This window comes from Symphalangus syndactylus, chromosome 21 (assembly GCF_028878055.3).
Source record: "Symphalangus syndactylus isolate Jambi chromosome 21, NHGRI_mSymSyn1-v2.1_pri, whole genome shotgun sequence".
NCBI lineage: Eukaryota > Metazoa > Chordata > Mammalia > Primates > Hylobatidae > Symphalangus > Symphalangus syndactylus.
The window spans coordinates 46548512-46575357 of record NC_072443.2 but is presented as its reverse complement, the minus strand read 5'-3'; the positions used below and the strand labels follow the sequence as shown (position 1 = coordinate 46575357).

The 26846-nt window shown below is 38.1% G+C and overlaps 2 protein-coding genes and 1 non-coding gene across 6 annotated transcripts in view; 2 read left to right on the top strand and 1 right to left on the bottom strand.

Moving 5' to 3' along the window:
- The window catches only part of HSPBAP1 (HSPB1 associated protein 1), a 48360-nt gene extending 22239 nt beyond the window's left edge, over positions 1-26121 (top strand). For 2 of the 4 annotated variants that reach the window (XM_055259298.2, XM_063630666.1), the window contains 5 exons: positions 8891-9027; positions 12824-12995; positions 15577-15660; positions 25257-25367; positions 25495-26121. In XM_055259298.2, the coding sequence (XP_055115273.1) occupies positions 8891-9027; positions 12824-12995; positions 15577-15660; positions 25257-25367; positions 25495-26028 (1038 nt within the window). In that variant the 3' untranslated portion in view covers positions 26029-26121. Of the gene's footprint in view, positions 1-8890; positions 9028-9387; positions 9470-12823; positions 12996-15576; positions 15661-25256; positions 25368-25494 lie in introns of all 4 variants that reach the window. The other 2 variants (XM_055259300.2, XM_055259299.1) reach the window with 2 other exon arrangements.
- KPNA1 (karyopherin subunit alpha 1) overlaps positions 1-26846 on the top strand; it is a 310494-nt gene that overhangs the window by 40412 nt on the left and 243236 nt on the right. The gene's annotated exons all lie outside the window — the stretch shown is intronic.
- LOC129471769 (small nucleolar RNA U13) lies at positions 17747-17850 on the bottom strand. The gene has a single exon (XR_008653726.1). It is a non-coding gene; the product is annotated as a small nucleolar RNA U13 (small nucleolar RNA).

Here is a 26846-nt window from a genome sequence, read left to right as displayed (position 1 = left end):
ATTTGGTAGTGGAAGCCCTGTAGAAGTGTGGGAGTGACTTGCAGAAGTAAAATTATGGAAGTTCTTTGCCGTATGTTGACATAACTGACAACAGAGTTTCCAGACTACCATATCCTCTTTTCTTTTAAGTGTTTTCTACCTTAAACTGGCAGTTTATTTTGTGAGATAATTTTGCAAACTCTCTGCTCTTGTTTCCATGTGTCTTAGGTGTGGGGCAGGAATGGGAGCCATCCTGGAGGCTGTTTGGAGGACTCTGCCTTGCCCCGACTCAGGCCAAGGCTCCAGAGTCCTTCTTCCTCCCCTTCTTTGTGGAGAGAAGTGTTTCACCATCCCTGCAGGCTGTTCACCCCTTCTCCTCTCTGCCACCACCCACTTTCTGGACTTGGCTTTCATATAGGCTGATAGTTCTTTGGCTTCTCAGTAATTTTCCATTCAGTGTATATTTTTCTTTTTTATGTTGAGTCAAGATGTAAATGCTGATGTTAACATAGTTATTATAATAGATCCTCGCATCTCAGCCTCCCGAGTTGCTGGGAGTATAGGAATGTGCCACTGCGCCTGGCTTAATTTTGCTTTTTTATTTAAAAAAAAGGAAAAATGTGTCACCTTGCCCCATAGTTGTTTTTGTTGTTGTTGTTGTCATTGTTGTTTTGAGATGGAGTCTCACTCTGTCACCCAGGCTGGAATGCAGTGGCGCAATTTCGACTCCCTGCAACCTCTGCCTCCCGGGTTCAAGCAATTCTCCTGTCACAGCCACCGCCTGCCCCCTGACCCCAGTAGCTGGGATTACAGGTGCCTGCCACCATTCCCAGCTAATTTTTGTATTGTTTTGTAGAGACAGGGTTTCACCATGTTGGCCGGGATGGTCTCAAATTCCCGACTTTAAGTGATCCACCAGCCTCGGCCTCCCAAAGTGCTGGGATTACACGGGTGAGCCACTGTGCCCAGCCTGTCATAGTTGTTAGTTGAGAATGTATTTTCATTCTCATACCCATTAAAGAAATGCATAGGTTTTAAAAACATTCAGTAAATGACTCTGAATTCAAAGTCAATACCAAATCTACTATTTACCCATTTTTAAATGATAATTTTAAGGTAGATGTTTTTTCTTACAACCTTAATTGTGATCACTTTATGGTTCTTTAATTATGGAACTTACAGGTTTCATAGTTAACTTTAAAAGTGTTTTGTTATGTTTCTCATACCCATCCCCCACCACTCTGTAAATTAAACTAGTACTTTACTCCATATTTCAGGTAAAATATTGCTTAGTAGTAACATTGATCAAGTACTTACTTTTTGGGGGAATTTTTCTAATGTTTTACACTTATAATCCTCAAAGTAACTCTATGATTTAATAATTATCCCCATTTTAAGAAAAATGAGACCCAAAGAGGTTAAGTAAACCGTTTCTAAGATTATACAACTAGGAAGGGGTAATCCAAATAGTCTGCCTTCAGAGCTGTAACTACTACAGAGCTTTAATTACTGCTGTGCCTACAGAGGGTGTGCATACATTCAGTCCTGTTGGGACTCTCTGTCCTGAGGGTAGGCTCACTCTGCCTTGGATGAGTCTTTGATCTGACCCTGTTAGTAGTTCTGTCCCATCCCAGGCAAGGCATCACTGTGCAGTATGTGACCTGTCCATTAAGTGCAGATATAAAGGGCAGCCTTTTTGCAATGTGCTGGAATTCTAACTGAGCCCTTATAACATCTGATATTTTGAATTGAATGAGTTTTCTGTCAGCTCATATTATGGCAATTAATTCTGCTATGAATAACCGAGTCCATTAAGATTATGTCATCTTTTGTCTCAAAATTTTCTGGGCACCAAGTCTTCTTACATCACAGGTACCTGTGTTGGTTTAATTCATTCAGCCACCAAGTCTTATTACTTGCTGTTTCAAGCTTTCTTATATCTGTCATAAAATGGTGGGTAGTTAAACATTAAAATGGGTACATTTTTAAAATGTTTATTAATTTATTTAAAATGACAGAACCCACTATATGTTAACATAATAATATTTTTAAGAAAATAACTATATTCAAAAATGTTTAATGTCATTAGAGGGATGGATTATTGTACATTTTGGCATGTCTCCTTGATGTCTGGCTGTAAGAAGACAGCTGGATTCTCTGCTTCTCCATTCAAGCTGTTGCAATTTGTTGGTTTGTTTAAAGTATATGAAGAAAATTTTGCCTCACACACATATGAAACTGAAAAAGGGAGGAGTATTTATTAATAACAGCCTTTTCAGATAATTGTGGATTTTTTTATACCACACCAAACTTGATGAGGGGTAGTTTCTTAAAGGTTCATTAGTTGCAATATAAAATCTGAACCTATAATTAATGAACTCTGTACTCTTATAATAAAATCCATTGGTCTGTCTTGCGCAGAATGGATCTTATGTAATGTTATTCATGGACCATTTGGAAAATATTGGCTTACTGAATTAGTAGATCTTCCAAATGTTGACACATTTTCAGTATACTTGATACATTTAATTATTCAAAAAGTCACATTTGTTAATACCACTGTTCTTATCAGAAAAATAGTATTAGGAAGCTTTCAGGCTCATGTATTTCTTTTTTTTTCTTTTTCTTTTTCTTTTTTTTTTTTTTTTTTTTGAGACAGAGTCTGACCCTGTCACCCAGGCTGGAGTGCAGTCACATGATCTCGGCTCACTGCAACCTCTGCCTCCTAGGTTCAAGCAATTCTCCTGCCTCAGCCTCCTGAGTAGCTGGGATTACAGGTGTGCACCACCATGCCTGGCTAAATTTTGGATTTTTAGTAGAAATGGGGTTTCACCATGTTGACCAGGCTGGCCTTGAACTCCTGAACTCAAGGGATCCGCCTGCCTCAGCCTCCCAAAGTGCTGGGATTGCAGGCATGAGCCATCATGCCGAGCCAAAAATGCAACTTTTAAAATAATATAATTAACTATAATTACTATCCAAAATTTACGAAGGATAAATATTTCAATCCAAATTTCAAACAGCCCCTTAAATGGACATTATACATTAGCAATTGTCTGAGTCTCTTTTTCCTTAGAAAAATTACCTTAGGTACATAAACAGAAAAGAGGTAATTAACTCTCTACCCACCGATAGGCTCGATAAACACCTTAATTCTTACATTCCAACTTGTCTCATCAGAAAGCATCACTGGCCATCAGACGCCATTACTCATTACCAAATCACCTGCCTCAATTTCAACATGCTCTCATAGCTATGTTTTAAAGTCCAAGACATGTTACAACTAATCTTCCATCTACTGTATTTTGGGATTCTGTGTCCTGGTGGCTTCTGACCTTCAGTAGCCGATTCAAATCACAATATCAAATGGAATCTACTGAGAAGCATCCTTGGGGCAAAATCCCTTTTGTTACATGTTGATTCTTAATAACTTCAATTATGATGATAATTACTGATAATTGCAAAAGGTAAAACCTGTCATTCTTACCTAATGAGTCTGAGAGCAAGAAATTTTGTTTTGTACTGTCACAAATTCCCTACCTTTCTAGGAAAGTAGAGAACAAAATGTTCGAAACAAATGCTTTATTTAGTCAACGATATGATGTATAACTAAAAAATAATAAGATTAATTTTATTTGCTATACACGAAAGTCAGTTACGTGTCAAAAATCATACTTTTAGGCCATCTCGAGGCTACATGATATTTTCCAATCATATTAGTATATTTATCAATGTACATATTTTTCATGGATGAATTTAATTTGTGGAAGAAAAGAGTTAATACGAGAAAACTTCAAGTAGAGGCTATAAGTAAAAACTTACAAAACTAGTAGAGGGCCAGAGAGATTAAGAATTTCTTACCAAGGCTGACAAATGCTACACTGATTAACTAGAAGCCACAGAAAATTTGACAAAGGTGAAGCTAGGGGTTTAAGTCAAAACATTCTCTGAGGGGTCCTAAAGACCAGAGAAATATCAAAACAAGAAATAGTAAGAGTAGGAAAAAATCCACTTATATAATCATTCAAATACCTATTATGTATTCAGCACTATGTTAGCAGTTTGCGGGAATAAAAAATTATAGAACATTGCCCAAAGAGCTTACAATATTGTTAAAGGAATAGGACACAAATGTTCTGTGTCACTTACCATTTAAATAGTAATCCAAATAAAACATACAGGAAGGAAGGCAAGGGACAGATGGATATGGGGACAAGTGGTTGAGAAGGCTTCATAGCCAAGGCTGAACCTGAGCCAGGCCCTAAAACATAGAACTTTAACAGGCAGAAATTGAAAGGGCCATGAGCAGAGGCCAGAAGGAAAGAGAGAAAATAGGTCAGTGGGGAGACTGGACAGGGCCTTGCATGGAGCAGACAGGTGACATCAGCCATACTTGGGAGGGTCTTAAATGCTATCCTTATATAATTTTAACTTATAAAATGTTTGTGAACATGATTAAAGTATTTTAATTTTAATCTGGAATATGATTTAAAATGTATTTTCATAAGAAACTGTTTTAGAATTACTTAGAGGAGGAGTCAGAACAGAAAAAAATAGAGTAATTACAGTTGTGATGTTGTAAACCAGAGTGGCCCATAGACCTGTGGGGGTCCCTGACACCCTTTCAGAGGATCTTTGAGATCAAAATTATTTTCATAATACTTCTAAGATGATATTTGCTTATTTCACAGTGTTGACATTTGCACTGATGGTACAAATGCAATGATGAACAGAACTGCTAGTGTCAAGACAGTGGGACCAAAGTGTACTAATAGCATTGTATTCGAAAAAAAACCACACAGCTTTATTGGGGCATAACTGATATATAATAAACAGCATATATTTAACATGAACAGTTTGATTAAGTTTTACATATACCTACACCCAAGAAACCATCACCACATTCAAGATGACAAACATTTTGATCATGTCCAAAAGGTTCCCAGTGTCCCTTCCTAACCTGTCTCTCCCTACACTCTCATTCTCAGACACCACTGATCTACTTTCTGTCACTTCAGGTTAGTTTGGCAGTTCTAGAATTTCATAAAAATGGAATCATATAGTAAGTACTCCTTTTTCATGCTAACACTAATCAAAGGAGGAGACAGACATAGTTAACATCAGAACAAGGAAACCCAAGGTAGAGAGGGTCATTTCATCACAATAAAAGGTCGCTTCACCAAGCGGATATAATAATCCCAGATGTGTATGAACCCAATAACAGTTTCAAAATACGTGAACAAAACTGACCAACCTAAAATGAGAAAAACACAAATACACAATTATAGTAAGGGGATTTCAATACCTCTGTCTCTATAATGGGTGAAACAAATATATAGAAAATCAGTAAGGATACAGGAGACTTGAACAATCAACTTGATTTAATTGACATTTACAAAACACTCCACCCAACAACAGAAAACACTATTTCCAAGTGCACATGGAATCTTTATCAAGATTGATTATATTCTGGGCCATAAAACAAGTTTCAATAATTTAAAAGGATTTAAATCATACAAAGTATGTTCTCTCACCACAACAGAATTAAATTAAAAATTCATGACAAAAAGATAGCTGAAAAATCCCCAAATATTTGAGATTAAACATTACACTTCTAAATAATCCATAAGTCCAATAGTAAATCACAAGGAAAATTAGGAAATATTAGGCTAGTCCTTGACTATAAGTCAATGCTGAAGAGATATGCTAAGCAACAGTTTGCAAGTAAGAGACAGGGAGGCCCAATATTAGCCTTGGTATCATTTAGTTGCTTAAAAAGAAAAGTGCCATCTGACAGTGCATTAATGGTATGATGTGTGGGTCATGGAATGTTACAATTGCATGGATACAGGTTCTGTGTAGACTGTGTCTGGAGTTCAGTTTGGGAGCCAGGCTTTAGGGCTGTTGACAAAGTAAAGGAAATTGAGAGAAGAGCAATTGGAAGGAAAAGTTAATGCTGCTGCGTCTAGGTTAAAAAAAAAAAAAAAAGATAAAGGAGAAGTTGGACAGTTTTTCTGATAAAAATAGCAATTTTTGGCAGGAAATAAACTTGTTCTCTTTAGTTATAGAAGGCAGATCTAGGACCCTCCTCTGTAAGCTACCAGGAAGTAGATACTGATTTTGTAGTAAGTGGTCAACTAGCTAGCTACTTGTCGCTCTTTTCAGGGATGGTGTAGATAGAACTTGCTGAGAATAGATGGTTTTTAAAGATTTTTCCAACTCTTGAGGTATGTATGAGTAGACTCCAGGACAGATCACCCCAGTGATCACCCTTTTTGGTTTTACAGATGTAGCACCCAAACAAGGCCTCCTGTTTCTAGCAAGACTCAAGACACATTCCTGGGCCCACATTGACTTAAGACATTTGACTACTCATAAGTAGCTGAACTTAATTGGGAAGAGAATCCCAACTCTCAATGCTGTCTATTTTTACACTGACAATTTTGCTTTTTTTTTTTTTTTTTTTTTGAGACAGGGTCTTGCTCTGTCACTCAGGCACTCAGGCTGGAGTGCTATGGTGCAAACATAGCTCACTGAAGGCTTGACCTCCCAAGCTCAAGTGATCCTCCCTGCTCAGCCTCCCAAGTAGCTGGGACCACAAGTGCATGCCACCACGCCCAGCCAATTTGTTAAAAAAAAAAGCTTTTTGTAGAGACAGAGCCTCACCAAACATTGCCCACGCTGGTCTTGAACTCCTGGACCCAGGCAGTCCTCCCATCTCAGCCTCCCAGAGTGCTGGGATTACAGGCATAAGCCATCGCACCTGGCTGACAGTTTTGCTTTGTAAGTCATTATTACTGTTAGACAAGAGGCCAGGGAAGCCTCTCCTCAGTTTCTCATACAGTAACCTCACCCTGTAGAAAAATCTTCCTTCAGTGATTCTTTCCAAAGCAGGGCTCTAGAACAGGGTTTTTCATGTGGGGTTGGTCTGTCACCTCTTTGAAAGTATATATGAAATTTCGTGTGTGCTTTTTTCTGAGGAGAAGGGGCTTTGGTATTCATTAGATTCCTGAAGGGATGTATCTATAAGATTAAGAATCACATAACCTATCTCTTCTTAGCTAAGGCAAGTCTCTCTTTTTTCCTTTTTATACTGAATGGCTTTCAGCTACCTTTAGTTAAATTCTTCAGACTGAGGTGTGGTAAATTGTTCAACAAGGACCAGGTTAATTGGAGGCCTCCCCTAAGTTCCCTGCTTGGGTGCAGGGCCCTCCTGCTGTGATCTTAAAGCATTCCCTGCGTAATTGTGTCAGAGCACTTGTTACATCATATTGAAAGGCTCTGTTTATGGGATTATCGCTCATTGTTAGATTTGAAGGGTTGGCATGTGTTATATTAATTTTTGTATCCCCAACACCCAGCATCATACCAGGTATATGGTAGATACTCAAAAATGTCATTGGCCTGAACTATTTTAACCATCATAAGTCAACAGATTCTTCTTTCCCACCCAAGCAGCCAGTGTGTTCCAAGCTCTAACCCTGAGCCAGGTACTAAATTAGGCATTGAGAAAACAGGGGTAAGCTCCCAGTATGGAGCTTATAGGCTACATGCAGAGAGAACAGGATTTTTGCCACCCACTGGAACTGCCACATATGAGCCATGTGCATTTACAGTGGTGCTGACCTTGCAAAAATTACCCCTTCTATGACAGACATTAATTATGTACACGTATTCAGCCATTTTCATCACTCAAAACAAAAATGAAAAAAAAATGCTCTTTCTAGTCTTCCTCAAAACCATCCATTAAATTTCTCTTTAAAATCCTTTCTCTTTGAATACAGCTGTTAATGTTTTCCCTCTAAAAATAGAAAATTTAGACTGCAGTTACTGATAAAAGGAGTGTCAGCATGGAGAACGATGTGCTGCACATGGAAGTGGGGTGTTTTTTTTGTTTTTGATTTTTTTTGCTTTTATTTTTTAAAACCGACAGGAAAACTTCATGATTAAAATAAAAATAAGGCAGAACCATCATGCCTGGTTTACTAGTATGTTCTTTTTCTTTTCTAGCTTATAAACCTGTTTAATCACATGGACTTGGGTTTTTGTGTGACCCTATTTTTCTGTGCTGCAAATGCGCCATCAGCTTCTGAAAGTATAGGCTTTTCCCAGTAGTTGACTTGGGCAGGATTTGCCCACAGAACCAGGCATATGGACAGTTTTAAGTCCAGAGCACTATGCTGTCTCTGTTCTAAAGATCGTTGCGCTTAAGAAGTTCATGACTTTGGGGAATATATTGAAAGCCATCCATGGATGTATATTTCAAAAGATGTATTTTGACACCCTCACCTGAAGACTGATCTAGTAGGTATGACCTAAGGCTCCAGCATTGCTAGTTTTAAGTAACCCCACTAATGTAGGAGAAGGCGTCATTTATGTGGTCATTGAAGTACACAAAGTTAGTAAGTTGCGTATATACACAAATATCTGCACTGCTTAGAGGAAATACGGCTTTCTGACTTCTTCGGTTGTGTCTCAGAGATATTTAAAATAATGCCATTTCCACTGCATTCACTGTTCTAACTGCCCAAAACACGCTTTCCCTAAATATCAGCATAATCCTGTCTGTTTATTGTCTGTTTCCAACTCTAAAATGTAAGCTTCATCCGAGTGGGCATTTTGTCTCTTTTGTTCATTGATTCATTACAAGCTTCCAGAACAGTGCCTGGCATGTTGTAAGTGGTCAGTAAATATTTGTTGAATGATTACTATTAGTGTGGTTATTCAAATATGTTATTGGCTAAAAAGATTTCTTGAACTGCCCTGGAAACCTAACCTCTTCCATCTGTAGCATTTTCCATAATAGAATATTCCAACTGCCAAATAACAGATGTGTAAGTGAAAATGGGCAGCATTACCATACAGAGAAGTTGGTTAGTTCTTGATGGATTGCAACTTTATTTCAAAACAGGATGTGAAATGGTCTGACTTCGGGTTTCCTGGAAGAAATGGACAGGAAAGTACACTGTGGATTGGCTCCTTGGGAGCCCACACACCCTGTCATCTGGACTCCTATGGTTGTAACTTGGTATTCCAGGTACAAGGAAGGTAATGTGTGTGTGTGTGTGTGTGTAACGCACGTGTGCATGCATGCAATAGGGGTGGCAGAGAGAATAGGGCAATACCCTGAGGTGTAGTCCCAGCCCCATCCTGTCAGCCTGCCTCATGATTAGGGCAGACCTCTTAACCTCTGGTTTTGGTTTCTCCTCTGTGAAATGAGAACAGTTAAAATGGTGGTTTACATGTGTGTGCCTTATCATGATCAGGATTGTCTTCAGAGAGTTGATTCTAGAACTCTGGGATTCCACTCCCAGGTCAGCTAGACAGCTCTTTGCTTGGTCTTTTTTTTTTTTTTTTTTTTTTTTTGTAAATTAGAGACATTTGAGACAGTCTTGCTCTATTGCCCAGGCTGGAGTGCAATGGCGTGATCGTAGCTCCTGGACCTCAAGCCAACCTCCTGCCTCAGCCTCTCAAGTATCTAGGACTACAGGTGTGTGCCAGTATGCCCAGCTAATTAAGAAAACTTTTTATTTAGAGGTGGAGTCTTTCTGTGTTGCCCAAGATAGTCTCGAATTCCTGGCCTCAAGCCATCCTCCTGCCTTGGCCTCTCAAAGTCCTGGTGTGAGCCACTATGCCCAGCCTATGCTTAGCTTTTCTTTTTTACATAAGAGTTTGTAGTTTTCAAACTTTTATTTAAAAATGGGAACACCGTTTCTCCAAATCTAAATAAATAAGAGCAGAGCAGTTTGTTGAAAGGAAGAGGCTTCACTGTTGCCCTCAAGCTCCCCTCCAAGGGTTGCCAGCGATCCTGGTTTGAAAAATACTGGACCCTTTCAACTCTAAATTTTAGTTTGTGCCTACCTGACACAATACAGTGTATTGTTACCTTAGGTCAGTTTTTGTCTCCATCTATCTGTGGACTCTAGAAGATATGAGGGATAGGCAGTGCTTTTGATATACCTGGTTTCTGGAGTTCTATGAGAGTCTAAGTGTTTGTGCCACTTGGAGGATGTACTCAGATGTATGTGCAGCCTTATTTTCCCCTAATTAATGATGCCCCAGTCTTTTCTCCTGGTCATGTGGGCCATTTACAGGGCAGCACAGAGAGTAAAACAGAAAAGGTCATGTGCAAGTTCTCAGACCTATTAGATGTGAAAAGGATTATGAGTAGATTCAGGAGAAACAGTATGTCTGTGGATACATTTCACATGTGAAGAACTCTGAGAATTACAGAATGGTAGAAGTTAGTCCACTCTCTGATGCATTCCGTCTTTATTAAAGGGCATAGAATGTGTCAGGTACATAGCTGCATTCTGTGGATGCACGATTCAATCAAATGAGTGTGGTCTCTATCCTTGTGGAGTTAACAGGCTGAAACCTTAAACTTTGTAAGAGAGACAACATTTTAAGTAGCTGCTGTCCATGTGTTCTGAATTGGAAACAAGCCAAAGAAATTCAAGTTGGAAAAACATCAAAAAATACCTGAATAAAGTGATATTAATAAAGCTAATATCACTTTATTTTAACTTTGTAATAAGACATTTTCTGGCCTTATGTAAGTAGAATAATAAAATAGCTTTAGTAAATATCCATTGAGTATCCTTCTGTACAGGGACCATGTGTTACAGTAGATACAGAGGTGAGGGAGTAAGACACCCTCTCTACGGTGGGAGTTTACAGCCAGAGTGCAAGGTATCCATGATACAAGGCAGAATGCCCATGCTCTAGAGGAAGGTTTCACAGAGCTGTGGGACTAAAAAGTAGAAGAGGTCATGTTCCTGTTGGAAAGATCAGGGAAGATTTCACAGAGGAGCTGCCATTTGTGGTGGGCCTTGAAGGATGGATAAGTGCTCAAAAGACCCAGATGGGAAGGGCAGAGGGACCCTGAGAAAGCATGGGGTATAGAGAGGACCCTTTGAGTTGTCCAGTATATGTTGTGCATTGGAGACAGAGGGAGTAGACCAAAAAGGCAGGTAGGTTGAGTCCCCAGGGTCTTGACTTCCAGGCAAACACTGTTATTCTCTGTTCTTTCAGCATCCAGAACCATGATAAGTTTTTAAAGCAGGAGATCACATGATGATTGAATACCTTTTCTGATAGAAGGATTCATGCATTTTACATTTTTTAAGCCAAACAAAGCAGATTGGATGGGCTGGTTATCATTATGGCTATTCCTTTGGGAAATATTGCTGTGGTGCAGGGGAGGGAACTGGGATCTGGAAAAGCAGGGAGATCTGTGACCTAGCTCTGAATTCACCACTACGCCAGTGAGTGACACTGGTCAAGCTCTGAGTCTTTCTGCCACTACTTTGGAAATGAAATTAGACTGATGATCTCTTCAGATCCCTTCCAACTCTAACATTGGAAGCATATCGATACTGAAAACTGCTTTCAAACTAATCATACAGTGGAATGGAGCAGCTCTTAAAGCTTAAATTAAGTTAAAGCTTTAAGATTAGGCAAACAGGTTTTGAACCTCAATGGTTTTTAAGCTGATGGCTGTGTAAATTGATAGGCTGCCTTATAGCTCCAAAATGAATTTTTTTTTTTTTTTTTTTTTTTTTTTAGATACAAAGTTTTGCTCTGTCACCCAGGCTGGAGTGCAGTGGCACAATCATAGCTCACTGCTTCCTCGAACTCCTGGGCTCAAACAATCCTCCCACCTCAGCCTCCTGAGTAGCTGAGACTACAGGCACACACCATCACATCTGGCTAATTTTTTAAGAACATTTTTTATGGGGATGAGGTATTGCTATGTTTCCCAGGCTCCGAGGTTTGTCTCTATCCTGGCCTCAAGCATTCCTTCTGCCTCGGCCTCCCAAAGTGCTGAGGTTACAGGCAGTGAGCCACCACACATGGCTTGAATGTAAATGTTTACTGAAGAGTAAAGAATTTCACTATTTCTATAAAACCTTCAAATTTCCAAAGCAAAATAAGACTTCAGCATATACTTCTTAGTTCGAAAACAGCAGCCGCTGTTTCTTGGTTCTGAAAGGACTTGATAACCCCATTCTAACAACTTCAAGGGGTCACTAGAGGGCTTTGGGCTTCTTTTCTCAGAACTAGGTGTTTCCCTCTTTTGTCTTTGCCTCCCCATCTAGACATCTAGATGTCTGGGTCTCATTTTTTTCTCATACTTACCTTGCTTTTGCCTCAGATGTCTTCCCTCTATTGGCATAAAGCATAAGTGTGTCTAGTGTTTTGTGAGTAAAAAAAAAAAAAAAAGAATTTATTACCTCCGTTTTCAAAACTGTTTTAAGTGACAAACACTTTACAGTTTTCTTTTTGAAAATTCCCACATTATACTGCTTTATTTATGTGGCATTATTTGTGCATGTCCACTCCCTAATGATTAACTTAACAAATGTTTAACTTAAGGAATTTATAACCCAAGCAGGGAGAAGTCTGGAAACTATTTGGTGGATGAAACTATGAGTGTTTGCTCTCAATAAGATAAGAATACAGATATTTGAAAGGGTGGGGGTTATTGTGAATAGCTCTAGAGTCAGGGATGAAAACTATTTATGAGAAGGCAGACTTTGATTTGAGATAAGAAAGAATGATCTTACGAACTAGATTCTGTCCCAGCAATGTAAGAGGCTGCCTCAGGGTGTCCTGAGACATCCATGAGGCAGCCCCTTAGTTGCTACACAACCTTACACTTGGTATCTGCAGAGGGATCCTAGCGCTGAGTCAGAGATGGCCAGGTGACCACTGATGGTGCCTGTATTCCCTTAGGGATTGAATTTAAATGAGTAAAAATGAACACTTAGCTTTTGCCTTCTTCCATATTTTGTCTTAAGGTCAGAGTACTAACTTGTATCTTTTTTTTTTTTTTTATTAGGAAACGATGGCATCTCTTTCCTCCTGAAGATACACCTTTCCTTTATCCAACTAGAATCCCTTATGAAGAATCTAGTGTGTTCAGTAAAATCAATGTTGTCAATCCTGATTTAAAGCATTTTCCTCAGTTCCAGAAAGCTCAAAGACATATGGTTACACTGAGCCCAGGACAGGTAATAGGGCTTTAAAACATTAATGACCTGCCAGGGGACACCACAGCTGTAACTCTCTCAAGTCCTTATGCTGTGTGCTTCCCCTCCCCGCGCAGTACAAATGAGAATGGCTTCTTTCCCTCTGCTCTGCTGTTGGAAGGTAGCTTCCCTGTAGGCTTCAGACACATACACCTCTGCTTCACAGGTCCTGGAAAGGAAATGGCAAGAGGGAACACAGCTCCTCCTATTGGTAAAGAGGAGAATGGACTTTGGAGGAAGACAGTCTACAGAGTCATTTTCATTTAGGTCAGGAGAAAATGTTCAAGGCATGGGTACTTGAGCATCTCTGGAACATTTAATCACAGTTAATATCTGTTCAATTATGATAGAACTGAACCCAGACACATAAACACAGGTCAGAATGCATCCAGGTGTGGGCCAACAGGCAGAAGGAACTGAGAATCTTTGCTTTTAAGCAAAAATGGATGTTGTTTTCATAAATTACTAACTCTGAAACATTTCCAAAGGTATTGTACATAGTGCTGCTTCCCAGTGAGGAAAATTTCCTTTTCAACCTTGGCACTTGCTGTCTGATATTTCATTAATAATTTGAAAGGTTTTCTTAGTCACTTAAGGAGACTTTATTCTCTCGATTATCCCTCTCCCTTGCCCGTCTTCCATTGTACCCGTCTCACTCGCACTTTTCCTGCTTCCTTCACTCAAGTACTATCAGCTCATACAATTTCACTTGACTGAGTTGCCCCAACCTGTTAGTCACTCTGCATTCACCTCTCCCCACAGCCCCTGACAACAAGTAATCTTTTTCTATCTCTAGATTTGCCCGTTCTGGATATGTCACACAGTGCAATATTATAATACAGGGCCTTCTGTGTCTGACTTCTTTCACATAGCATAATGTATTCAAGGGTCATCCACATTGTAGAATGTTACTAGCACTTCATTTCTATTTTATGGCTGAATAATATTCCATTGTATGGATATACAACATTTTGTTTATCCATTCATCAGTTGATGGACATTTGAGTTGTTTCTGCTTTGTTGGCTATTGTAAGTAATGCTGCTTTGAACATTTATGTACAAGTTTTGTGTGTACATATATTTTCAATACTCTTGGGTATACCTAGGAGTAGAATTGCTGGGTTATATGGTAACCCTCTGTTTAACTTTTTGAGGAGTTGTCAAATTGTTTTCCATAGCAGCTGTACTATTTTACATTCCCACTAGCATTGTATGAGGGTTCCAGTTGCTTCACATCTTTCCCAACACTTGTTTTTCTTTTTTATCATTATTTTTACAGCCATTCCAGAGAGTGTGAAGTGGTTGCCAATTCATTTTCTCTTCTGTCTTTAATAACCAAATTTGAATGATTGGTTTTGTCTATTGTATCAGTTTTCCTTACGTCCTATCCATTCTTTAATCCACTCAAACCCAGCTCTTTCTCTCACCACTTTACTGAAACTTTACTCCGATAGGACATGCATAACCTACTAATGACTATCAATTGGCCTTTTATAGTTTCCAGTTTTCCTGAAAGGATCTCTCTTTCTATTTCCCAGTCCTGCATTGTTCATAGCAAATACCGGTAGTTTCCTAAATGTGAAGCCCAAAAGCTTCACATCATCTCCATCTGCTCTGCTCCCAATAGGAAATCTCATACTGAGTCTGGATAGATGCCATCCTTCTTGAATCTGCCCATTGTTTTTGTTTATTATACCTTCCTATTTATATCTTAACATTTAATAAGTGGACCTTTGCAAGTATCTCCTGTCCTCAAACTCTCTCGATACCACTATTTTAACCATCCCCCTACTTAGAATTTCTCACCAACTCGTAGTGCCTACCAGATAAAATCTAGATTCTTATTCTGAAGTCCACTGTCCCTAAACTAATTCCCCTACCTTATCTCCCATTATTCCCTCTGCGATAGTAAGACTGACCTACTTGCTGTCTTCTGTAGTCCTACCTCCCTTGCCTGTACCTCTTATCCTTCCTGGCATGTCCTCATTCTTTTCTCTGTCTAAATTCTCTCCTAGCCTGGGTTCAAATCACACTTCCTCCATCCATGTTGCCCCTGACCTCCCTAGTTCATGCCTGTTTCACCCACCTCTGAAATTCTCAAACACCATTGTCCTCTGATCTACCACTTCTGTAATGCCACCTTTCTGTACCTTATCTTCTCATTGGCTAGATTTTGAACTGTGAGAAAACAGAAGCCATGTCCTATGTGTTTTACCTATGCCCTTTCTCAGAATGCATGCAACTATTTTGTGACGGAAAGGAGGAAAAATTAGAATCTCAGAATCATGTACTAAGGTTTAGGTGCAGACAAAGAAGGCCCAGGATTAAAGAGAATAGAGATGCTGGCAGTATTCTTTGTAGAATATGTGAACTTGTCAATAAAAAAAGAATAAAAGGAAAAAAGGATTGCGGGGTTTTTTTTCTTACTTCACTTTTCTCCAGCAATATTATTGTGAATTCATTTGTATTCCTTTTTTTCCTAGCAGCCTCAATTAGGGTCTGATTCTGACATAAAAATGAAACGTCCTGTTCTTGTGCTAACCATGCTTTGTTTGGTTTTCAGGTTCTGTTTGTTCCCAGACACTGGTGGCATTATGTAGAATCCATTGATCCTGTCACTGTCAGTATAAACTCATGGATTGAACTGGTACTTTTTCATTTTGTTTTGTTTTTTTTTAAGTAAGTGCAAATCATGCTTTTAAAAGATATGTGAGGTCTGGCTGTACAACTGGGTAATTAATTTTTTTTAACCAATGCTTCAGTATTTTTTTGTTGCAGTGCACTATAACTTATGCATTCTGTTCTCTGTTAATGGATGTTTAGGTTGGAAATTGGAATTTTAGTGGTGTGCCACTCTCTTTCTTTTAAGGACACAGAATGGGCCTGATGCTGTCATGCAGGGTCCTTTCCCTTGACCAGTGGTGTTAGGAAAATTGTGTTGGGCCTAGCCAGATTTGCCGATACGTGTCCCTGGGCTGGAAATACCTGCGTCTTGGTTCAGGGTCATTACTAATTGCAGAATTCTGTCTTGGCTTCTACATATTCTCAGGGTGGAGTCTTTCTTTCAGTGCTAGGTTTTTATCATTTCATTTCTGCCAGAGGCCTTTCTCTGTGATGTGTTATGCTTAATCTTGGTTGCCTGCTCTATTTGACAATTAGAATAGCTGCTTGTTACGCTCAAGTCTGTCTCTTCAACTGGGGCCTTAATTGCAGCTGCCTCTCTTTAATCAGAGGCCCTGACTGCATCTCTGCTCTCCTTGACCTGAAGCCTGGATTGCATCTCTCTGCTCTGTTTGACAGCCGTATCCTCTCCCTAGTCTAGTTTTTCCGATCCTTTGGTAAGAGGAATGGCTTTGGAATCAGTGGAACAGAAGGAATATTGTAACAGAAAGCTATGTTGTGTGGGCTTAGAGAAGAGTTGTAGCCCTTGAGGCTTAGGTGAGAGGTATGGCAGATCAGTAGCATCACAGAAATTTCGCCTATAGCATGCTGAACTGGAGTTGCGGCAGATGTCAAGATAGAATCCGTGGAGAACTTCCACTCCCAATGCCAAAGTCACATCTACAATAGCCCTGAGGTGCTTCACCTCCCAAGGAAGTTTACTTGTTGTTAAAGAGTAGAGCTATCATCTTTTTAAAATATTTGAAAATACCTCCAAGTGTTTCCATAATCTTTTCTTCTTCCATGCTCAAAACCTCTTACTTTCTTTAATGGCGTGTTTTTATGTGACTTTTTCCTTTTTCCAGACTTTTTACCATTCTGGCCATAGACTTTGGAATCAGGCAACTTTAAAATACAGATTACCTTTGTTAGCTGTCTAACATAGATAGTTACTTAATCTCTTCAAGCCTCCATTTTCTTGTAAAATGAGGATTATAATTGAACCCACCTCCGTAGAGTGGTTGTGAGGTTAAATTGGACAACACATTGTAAAAACATCTAATATAGTGCGTGGCACATGGGAAGTGTTTAAAAAGTAGAAATTGCTATGAGGAGAAGGGACAGCTATTATGTCAAGAATAGTTCTCTTAATATATAGTGCCTAAAACTGAATGTCAGTGGGCCTTATTTGGTAGAGTATAAGATTTCTACCCCACATGATCTTGATCCTAAATATCTCCAGTGCTGCTTGTAATATTGGGTTAGTTTTTTAAGTAATCTCATCTAACTTTAGTTTCATATTCAACTCTAAAATATCTGTGCTTTTTTCAGATGATCTGCTGTCAGGCAGGTTGAATCCTATCCTGTACTTATAAAGCTGATTTTAATTCTAAATCCAGTATTTCGCAGTCATCCCTGTTAATTTTCATCATGTTGGTTTGGTTGAGCATTCCAGCTTGACAAGATAATTTTAAATTTGGGTCTTATCTGTCCTTTTAGTGAAACTTCAAGCTGGCCTGTGCCCTTTTGATATGTCCCCATTAATTAGACTTTGAGTGTATCCTGGCTTTCTGGCACAGGAAGATATCCCAGGATACCCTTTTTCCTTTAGTGCCCCAAACTTGGAAGTCAATCATTTCTCCAGGTAGCCACAGTTCTTTTTGTAGGGAATGGCATTTAGAAACTGAGATCTCAGCTCTAAAGCTCTTCATTGCTCCTGGGTGTCAGTGTTTGTAGGCTCTTTCAGTGATGTAGCTAGAATGTGAGATGATAGATAGATAGATAGATAGATAGATAGATAGATAGATAGATATTGATATATTTATATTTCTAATTCACGTGTTTAAAAAATATATCTAGACAGGTAATGTGCTGACGTCATAACCAGGCTTAAGGGAGGCATGTCTCACACATGAGCATGACACCCAATCATCAGACTTACGAACTATAAAAGTATCTGATTCAAGTTTAACATGATAGAATTTTTTCTTGTTTCTGTATTTTTATCTCTTAACACTGAAAATCTGGGTCCTTAAAAACAGTAACATAAGGCCGGGCACGGTGGCTTACACCTGTAATCCCAGCACTTTGGGGGGCCGAGGTAGGTGGATCATGAGGTCAAAAGATCGAGACCATCCTGGCCAACATGGTGAAACCCCATCTCTACTAAAAATGCAAAAATTAGCTGGGCATGGTGGCACGCACCTGTAATCCCAGCTCTTCGGGAGGCTGAGGCAGGAGAATCACTTGAACCAGGGAGACAGAAGTTGCAGTGAGCCGAGATCAAGTCACTGCACTCTGGCCTGGCAACAGAGCGAGTCTCTTTCTCAAAAAAAAAAAAAAACAGTAACATATTTACTTGTTTGCTGTATCCAGCAATATATTTTTTAAGATATCAAATTAGGCCGGGCGCGGTGACTCACACCTATAATCCTGGCACTTTGGGAGGCCCAGGCGGGCAGATCACATGGTCAGGAGATTGAGACCATCCTGGCCAAGATGGTGAAACCCCTTCTCTACTAAAAAAGTACAAAAAATTAGCCAGGCATGGTGGCGCATGCCTGTAGTTCCAGCTACTCAGGAGGCTGAGGCAGGGGAATCACTTGAACCCAGGAGGTGGAGGTTGCAGTGAGCTGAGATCGCACCACTGCACTCTAGCCTGGTGACAGAGAAAGACTCCATCTCAAAAAAAAAAAAAAAAAAAGTCAAATTTATATTTCCAAAATTCAAATAGTAATATTACTACTAACCATAAAGCTTGCAAGTAAAAATTAAGATTTCTTTGCAATTCTTTTTATTATTAGACTGTATCTATCACTAAGAGGGATAGATACAAAGTCCTTTATTCAGGAGTCATTGTGAAGGAATTCTTTTCATTTATGGTTATTTTACTAATTGGATATTTAGTTAAGTTCATTTGTTTCAGTTTGTTTTCAATTTTAGGATTTACCCTTTTTAAATTTTGATCTAATTTAATATTTTGAATATGTAGAACATTTAACTTGTCAAAACCATATTAAAAGTTATACTCAGGGAAGTCTGCCTTTCATCCCTGTTCCATCCATTCCATTTTTCCCAACATTTATAGAGATCCATTTTTATTCATTTCTGGTTTATCATTTCCAGTGTTTCTTGTAAACATATATATCTATATCTATATATAAAATTAAGTAAATGAATAGATATATTTGTATATGTAAATAAGTATATAAACAGTCTTATATGTACAAAGTGCGTAAGCATATAAATACATCTTTACTTATATACTTATTCAAATATATTTTAAATTTTCTATTCTTTATTCCACAGAAAGTAATAAACTATAGTGTTCCACACCTTGCTTTTTTCAACAATAATATCCTGAATTTCACTACATAATAGTACAGAGAAATATTCATATTTTTCTTCAATCACTGTCTAGTACTTCACTGTATGGGTGCTCTACTGTTCATTAGTTCCTTTAAGGATAGATGTTTGGGTTGTTTCCAGTCTTTTGTAATTACAAATAATGCCACTGAATAACCTTGTGCATATGTTGTTTTATATTTGTTGAAGCGTGTCTTTGGGGAAGATCTTAATGATGGATTTGCCATGTCGTAGGGTAAATGTATCTTTAATTTTGTTAGGTTTTGCCAAATTCAGCTTCATTGTTATTGTGCCATGTTGCATTTCCATTAGTAGTATGTGAAAGTGCTTGTTTCCTCCACAGCCTCACCAACAAAATCTGTTGTTGAACTTTATTGTTTTTGAGTCAAATTAGAAACCAAGGTCATATGACCTTTTCCAGGTCATAAAGGAATTCACCGATGTTTTGTGTTAGAATTTGGATTGTTTCATGTTTTTTGCATTTAGATCTCTTATCCATTTGGAAGTTTTTCCACTAGGATATAGTATAAGGTTGAGATCTAATTTTATCTTTTCCAAAATGGTAATAGGATTGTCAGGACCATCATTTATTTTACAGTCTGTTTTCCCTTCATGATTTGAAACGTCTGTTTAATCATATACTAGATATCTGAACATATGTGGGTCTATTTTGTCCATTGGTCTTTCTGCCTATTTATTTAGTGAGGTCTTATGTTTTAACATCAGTAGGACTAACCATTGCTTTGTTTTGCAGGATTTTTCTGGCTATTCTTGCCTCTGTTTTTTTTATGTGTTCTTTAAAATCAGCTTGTCTAGCTTCAGGGAAAAAAAAAAAACCTTTTGATTTTTTTTTTGATCCATATTAAATTTTATCTGAGCTTTATGATGTTGAATTGTCCTGTCCACAAATTAGGTGCCTTTCCACGTATCCAAGTCCAGTTTTGTTTTTGTTTTTACAGCTGTGTTTTAAAGTTTTCCTCACATAAGCTTTGCACATTTCTTTTAAATGTTTATTCCTAAACACAGTAGTATCTCCTTATCCTTGGGGGATATATTCCAAGATCCCCAGTGGATTACTGAAACCCTGAGTATTACCAAACCCGATTGTGATCAGTCAACACTTTTCTGTTCATGCCTTCCACCTACAAATGTAATGTCTTAACTAAGATGCAAACTTAATCCATTTTAACTAAGCACTTATGCACTGGGGCTGCAGCTTTTGCAGTTGAGGTGTGATAGCAAGACTACCATAATTTTTTCTCTTGACAGTTTTGTAGATAGATGATTTGTTCTTACCATAGACCTTAGTAACCTCAGCATGCTGGTTGTCTCTCTCCTTATTAAGTTGAGAACTTTCACTTTTTCACTTAAAGGAAGCACTTTATGCCTTGTCTTTGGCATATCCAAATTGCCAGCATCACAACTCTTGTACTTTGGGGCCATTATTAAGTAAAGTAAGAGTTCCTTGAATATAGGCACTGCAAATACCACGACAGTGATCTGATCACTGAGCTAACTACTGGCAGGTAATGTATGCTGTGTGGAGTGGAATGGTGAGAGATTTCATCACACTACTCAGAATTGCATGAAATTTAAAGCTTAAAAATTGTTTAATTCTGGAATTTTTCACTTAATATTTTCTGACTGAGATTGCCCACGGGTAACTGAAACTGTGGAAAGCGAAACTGCAGATAAGGGCGGACTGCCATATTTCATCTTTTTTTGCTGCTAGGGTAAGGTCTTCTCTTCCATTTTGTCTTCTAACTGGATATTATTAGTGTATATGATAGCCATTGATTTTTGTGTTAATTTGAATTATTTTATTTTGTGGTAGTTTTATATTGACTTTCTGGGGTTTTCAGATATCTCTCAGATCACCTGAAAATTAAGATAGTTTTTCTTCTTCCTTTCTAACTTGTTTGCCTATAATTGTGTGGTGGGGGTAGAGATTTGGTCTGATTACATTGGCTAATCCATCCAATTCATTAATAATAGTGGAGATAGTGGGCATCCCTGTCTTGTTCCTGACTATGAAATGCTAGATTTGGGGCTGAGTTGTATGTGTTTTATCATATTAAGTATCCATCAATTTCTATTTCATTACTTTTTGTTTTTTAAAATCAGGAAAAGGTATTGAATTTTGTTGAATTGATAAAGATGATTACATAATATTCTTCTTTACTAAACACCTGGTGTTGCAATAAATTATACCAATCGATTGCCTAATATTCATTCATCCTTAATTTCTGGAGCAAATACCACTTGTTTGTGATATACTGTTTTTTAGTTTACCATAGTATACTGTTTGTTCATATTTTATTTAGATATGAATTTACATGGCCTCAATAACATGAAAGACTTCACCACAGTGTTTTAAAAGGCTTATTATATACTATTTAGTCATCTTTTCTATAATTTTCCAAAGGATTAGTATCATTGAGTATAAACAGACTCCAAGGTAGTACTTAGAAGTATGGCAGCTAAGAACTTCATGCTGATTTCAAGTGGATGATTTCTGTCCTTCACCAAACCAGACCTCCAGTTCCTTCTTCAACATCTTTCTGTATAATTCTGTCTGAAGGCCACTCATTCTTTATTGAAAAACTGGAATGCACAATTGGAGTTAAATAATCATATCTTTTTCTGTCGTATGTTGCTTTTATCATTGTCTCTTCAACATTGGACAATAAATCCTTCTTTTTGCCAAATTTAGCTCCAAAAAGCTCTTAGGTTTTAGAGCCTACCGTACTTATATAACTCAAGTTAACTCCAGGTTCTGATACTGCTTTCTTGAATCACATATTTGGAAAAGAGTAGAGATTTTAGCTCTGTTCAAGTGGTGCAGCATTCGTTTTTGGCTGTTGCCTTTTCATCTTTTTCATCTCCTTATTTGAGTATTGAAATGTATTTATCAGTATTTTTTCTAAACATTATTAGAAAATATTTTGTTAATTTTAAAGCTTTTTCTCATTCTCAGCATTTTTCCTTTGTTATATCTTTTGTTATATTTGTACATATAAAAGAATGTGTGATATAATATGTAATACAATGAGCACCAGTAAACTCATTACCTAGCCTGAAAACTAGAATTTTTTATTTTTTTATTTTTTAGAGATGGAGTCTCATTCTGTTGCCCAGGCTGGAGTGCAGTGGTGCAGTCATTGCTCACTGCAGCGTCAAATTCTTGGCCTCAAGCAGTACTTCCACTTTGGCCTCCAAAAGTGCTGGGATTACAGGCATGAGCCACCATGCCCAGCCTAGAATTTTATCAATAACTTGCATTTGTGCTGTGTTCTTCCCGATCCCTTCCCTGTCTGTTCTGTTCACTCTCCTCATTCTCTTGTTTAAACAAAAAAGTTTTGTCACATTATCCATCTGTCTTATCTCTGTACACATATGCACACATATATATTTTTTTCTATTGGTTCTCTTTCTTTGGAGAACCTTGACTGATATACCATATGACCCAGCAATTCCATTCCTAGGTGTATACCCAAGAAAAATGAAAATATATGTCCACACAAAAACTTTTTTTTTTTTTTTTTTGAGACGGAGTTTCGCTATTGTTGCCCAGGCTGGAGTGCAATGGCGCGATCTCGGCTCACCGCAACCTCCACCTCCCAGGTTCAAGGAATTCTCCTGCCTCAGCCTCCAGAGTAGCTGGGATTAAAGGCATGCACCACCACGCCCAGCTAATTTTGTATTTTTAGTAGAGACGGGGTTTCTCCAAGTTGAAGCTGGTCTCGAACTCCTGACCTCAGGTGATCTGCCCACCTTGGCCTCCCAAAGTGCTGGGATTACAGGTGTGAGCCACTGTGCCCGGCCCACACAAAAACTTCTACACAAATGTTCACAGTAGTAGTATTCATAATAGCCCAAAGTGACACAACTCATATATCAATCATCTGATGAGTGGATAAACAAAATGTGGTATATGTGTACAATGGAATGTTTTTCAACTATCACAAGGAATGAAATACTGATGCATGCTATAGCCTGGCTAAATCTTATGGTATATAATGAATCTAATGTTATATGTTATATCTGTATCTGGTTATCTGGCTGTGTCTTCTGTTGGTTCTGTTTCTCTGAGGAACTCTGATACACCATATGATCCAGTAATCCCATTCCTATGAGGATATATGTAGATAAATATCTTTACATGATATCTACATGTACGTAAATGTAGATATCTATAAATGCATAGATAGAAATGTCTGTATTTATATAGAGAACAAGAGATTAAGATTTACTTTAAGGAATAGGCTTACTTGATTGTGGGGGCTGGCATGTCTGAAATTTGTAGGGCAGGCTGGCAGGCTGGAAACTCACATAGGACTTCTCTTACAGTCTTGAGGTAGAATTTTTTTCTCTAAGACATCTCAGTTTTTGCTCTTAAGGACTTCAACTAATTGGATAAGGACCACCCACATTATTGAGTGTAATCTCCTTTATATAAAGTCAGTTGATTGTAAATGCTAATAATACCTTCAAGTTATCTTCACAGCAACATCCAGATTATTATTTGACCAAACAACTGGGCACTATAGTCTAGCCAACTTGACTCAAAATTAATCATGACATATGGTAACTCTGTGTTTAACCTTTTGAGGAACTCCCAGGTTTCTGAAGCACCATTTTACATTCCTACCAGCAATGTATGAAGATTCTGATTTCTCTGCATCCTCACCAACACTTGTTAATATCTGTGTTTTTTTATTAGCGCTATCCTGGTGTGAAGTGGTATCTCATCATGGAGATTTGCCTTTTCAAGTTCAATATTGTGTTTCTAAGATTCATTTGTGTTGTCACATGTAAGCTGTTCATTCATTTTCACTGTGATATAATATTGTGTTAAGGTAGTCCATAACTTATTCATTATTAATATTTATTCATTGTTACTATTTTAGTTACTATTCATATATTAATAGATGTATATATATCAATAATTTATTATATTTATAATAATTTATACATTATTCATTGTTCTATTGATAGATGATTCAGTGTTCAATTGTTTGCTTCTATGAACAGAATATTCTTGTACATGTTTCCTGGCACACATGCGCAGAGTTTCTCTAGACTGTGTATAAATCTTGGAGTGGTATTGCTGGTCCGTAGGGTATACAATACTCAAGTTTACGAGATAATGCCACCCATGTTTTCCAAATGTCTCTATCAGTTTGCTTTCCCATTAGTGTATAAGACTTTTGTCTCTCAATGTCCCACTTGGAACTATCAGGCCCCTTTTTGCCAATTTCATGGATTTCTCAATTTGCACTTCTCTGGAGGCTAAACATATCTTCATATGTTTATTAGTCATCAGATTGCTCCTTTTTTAAAATGCTTATTGTGTCTTTTGTGCATTTTTTAAAATTTGCTCATTTCTCTTACTGATATGTGTAGATTATTCTATACATTAATATTTTATCAGTTATATATGTTACAGGCATCTAGTTTTCTTTTTTTCCTTTGTGGTGTTTTTTGGTAAACAGAAGTTGTTGATTTTAATGCAGTTCCTCATTAATGCTATACCTTATACTTACTCTGTCTTAAGAAAGCCACGTTTAGATGGATAGCCATCTCATTCTTGTAGCCAAGCATGTTTATTGTAATTTTTCTTCCATCTCTGAAATAATTTGCTTGTCAGACTCTATAGGGATTATTCCTCTGTATGTGGTACTTTAAAAAAACTTTAAACATGTCAAATAATGGAAAAGATTGGAGAAAATATCATAAGGTGATTCATACTTAAGGCCATGTCTTATAGATAGAATACATACTTAAATTTCACTGGTGAAATATTCTGCAACTCTTCTAGATGGCAGGTGATAGTAAATACACAAAAATTGTGGTTCTACCAATAGCATATTCATTCCTTCTATAACAAAGCTTATATTAATGAGAGAACAGAAGGTGAAATTAAAAGAGACTTTATTATCTCTTAAAAAGCCATGAGACTTAACAAAAGTTAAAAGCGTGTTTTTTTTAATTCAGGAAGAAGATCACCTAGCCCGGGTAGAAGAGGCAATCACCCGTATGCTTGTGTGTGCCCTGAAAACTGCAGAGAATCCACAAAATACCAGAGCCTGGTTAAACCCCACTGAGGTAGGCGGCTTCTGGTCTTCATCATGGCAGTTAGTTTCCTGTGGTAAACCAGCCCTGACTAGGACATGTGTTTTCCAGTGTAACTAAATGTATGTAACCATTTTAAAGGGTTTTTCTTTTCCCTTAGGTTGAGGAAACGTCCCATGCAGTCAACTGTTGCTACTTAAATGCAGCTGTTTCTGCATTTTTTGATCGTTGCAGAACATCTGAGGTAGTAGAAATCCAAGCACTGAGAACAGACGGAGAGCACATGAAAAAGGAAGAATTAAATGTGTGCAACCACATGGAGGTGGGCCAAACAGGTAGCCAGAACTTGACCACAGGAACAGCCAAACCGGAGGCAGCAAGTCCCTTTGGCCCTGATCTGGTCCCTGTAGCACAGAGGTCCGAAGAACCACCTTCAGAAAGAGGAGGCATATTTGGAAGTGATGGGAAAGACTTTGTGGACAAGGATGGAGAACACTTTGGAAAATTGCATTGTGCCAAGAGACAACAAACAATGAGCAACAGTGAAAATGCAATTGAGGAACAGATTGCCTCAAATACTACTGTGGCTCCTTCTCAAACATTCATTTCTACGGATGACTTGCTGGACTGCTTGGTGAATCCACAAGTAACCAGGATAGTGGCACAACTTTTGATACAAGGAAGAAGTTTATGATTCAAGTGGAAGATGACTTTTAAAATAATATTTTTTAAACATATATTTTTAAGTAGTATGACTGTAAAATAAAGATGAACCATCAAAAGGTCAGTTTGCATGTTTGTAAATGTATTTATCCTTTCCGAATTACATTTCGGTCTGTTGCCACCTTCTTTCATGCACATTCCTCTTTGGCCAAACTGGCTGCTCTTCGTTTGTAAGCTTTTGTTCCTCCCTCATCCCATACTTTTAGCCTGTCTCAAATGTAAGTCCCAAGTATTTCCAGCAGGAAGTAATGTCTTCCTCAGCCTCAACCAGGGACCAGCCTGCTGCTTACTTTTGCAAATAGAATTTTACTAGAACACGGCCATGCCGTTCATTTACATATTGTCTATGATGTCTTCAGGATTACGATGGCAGTGTTGAGTAGTGACAGAGAGTGTATGGCCCAGAAAAAATATTCGGTATCTGTTCCTTTACAGAAAAGCTTTGTCAGCCTCTGGTCTAATGGATCCACTGGGTCTGGAGTCTAGCCTCGCTCTGAGGTGATCTCACTTGTAACAGCTGCAGAATTCTCACTGGTTATCCCCTGTCATTCAGAGCAGGATACCCATCAGGAGAAAAGTAGTTGTGGGTTCCGTATGAGGCCTCTATAGGCAAGGAACTTGGACATCTAGGGACACCAATCCTGGGACTAAAAAGGACTCAAACTCCCCAAACAGTGACAAAAGTCTTAGCTCAGTGAAATTGATCCCACTCTCATTATATTTGCAAGATCCAGGGATAATTAATTACCATTACTGTCTAAGAAGGAATTTAGAAATTAGAAAAGCATA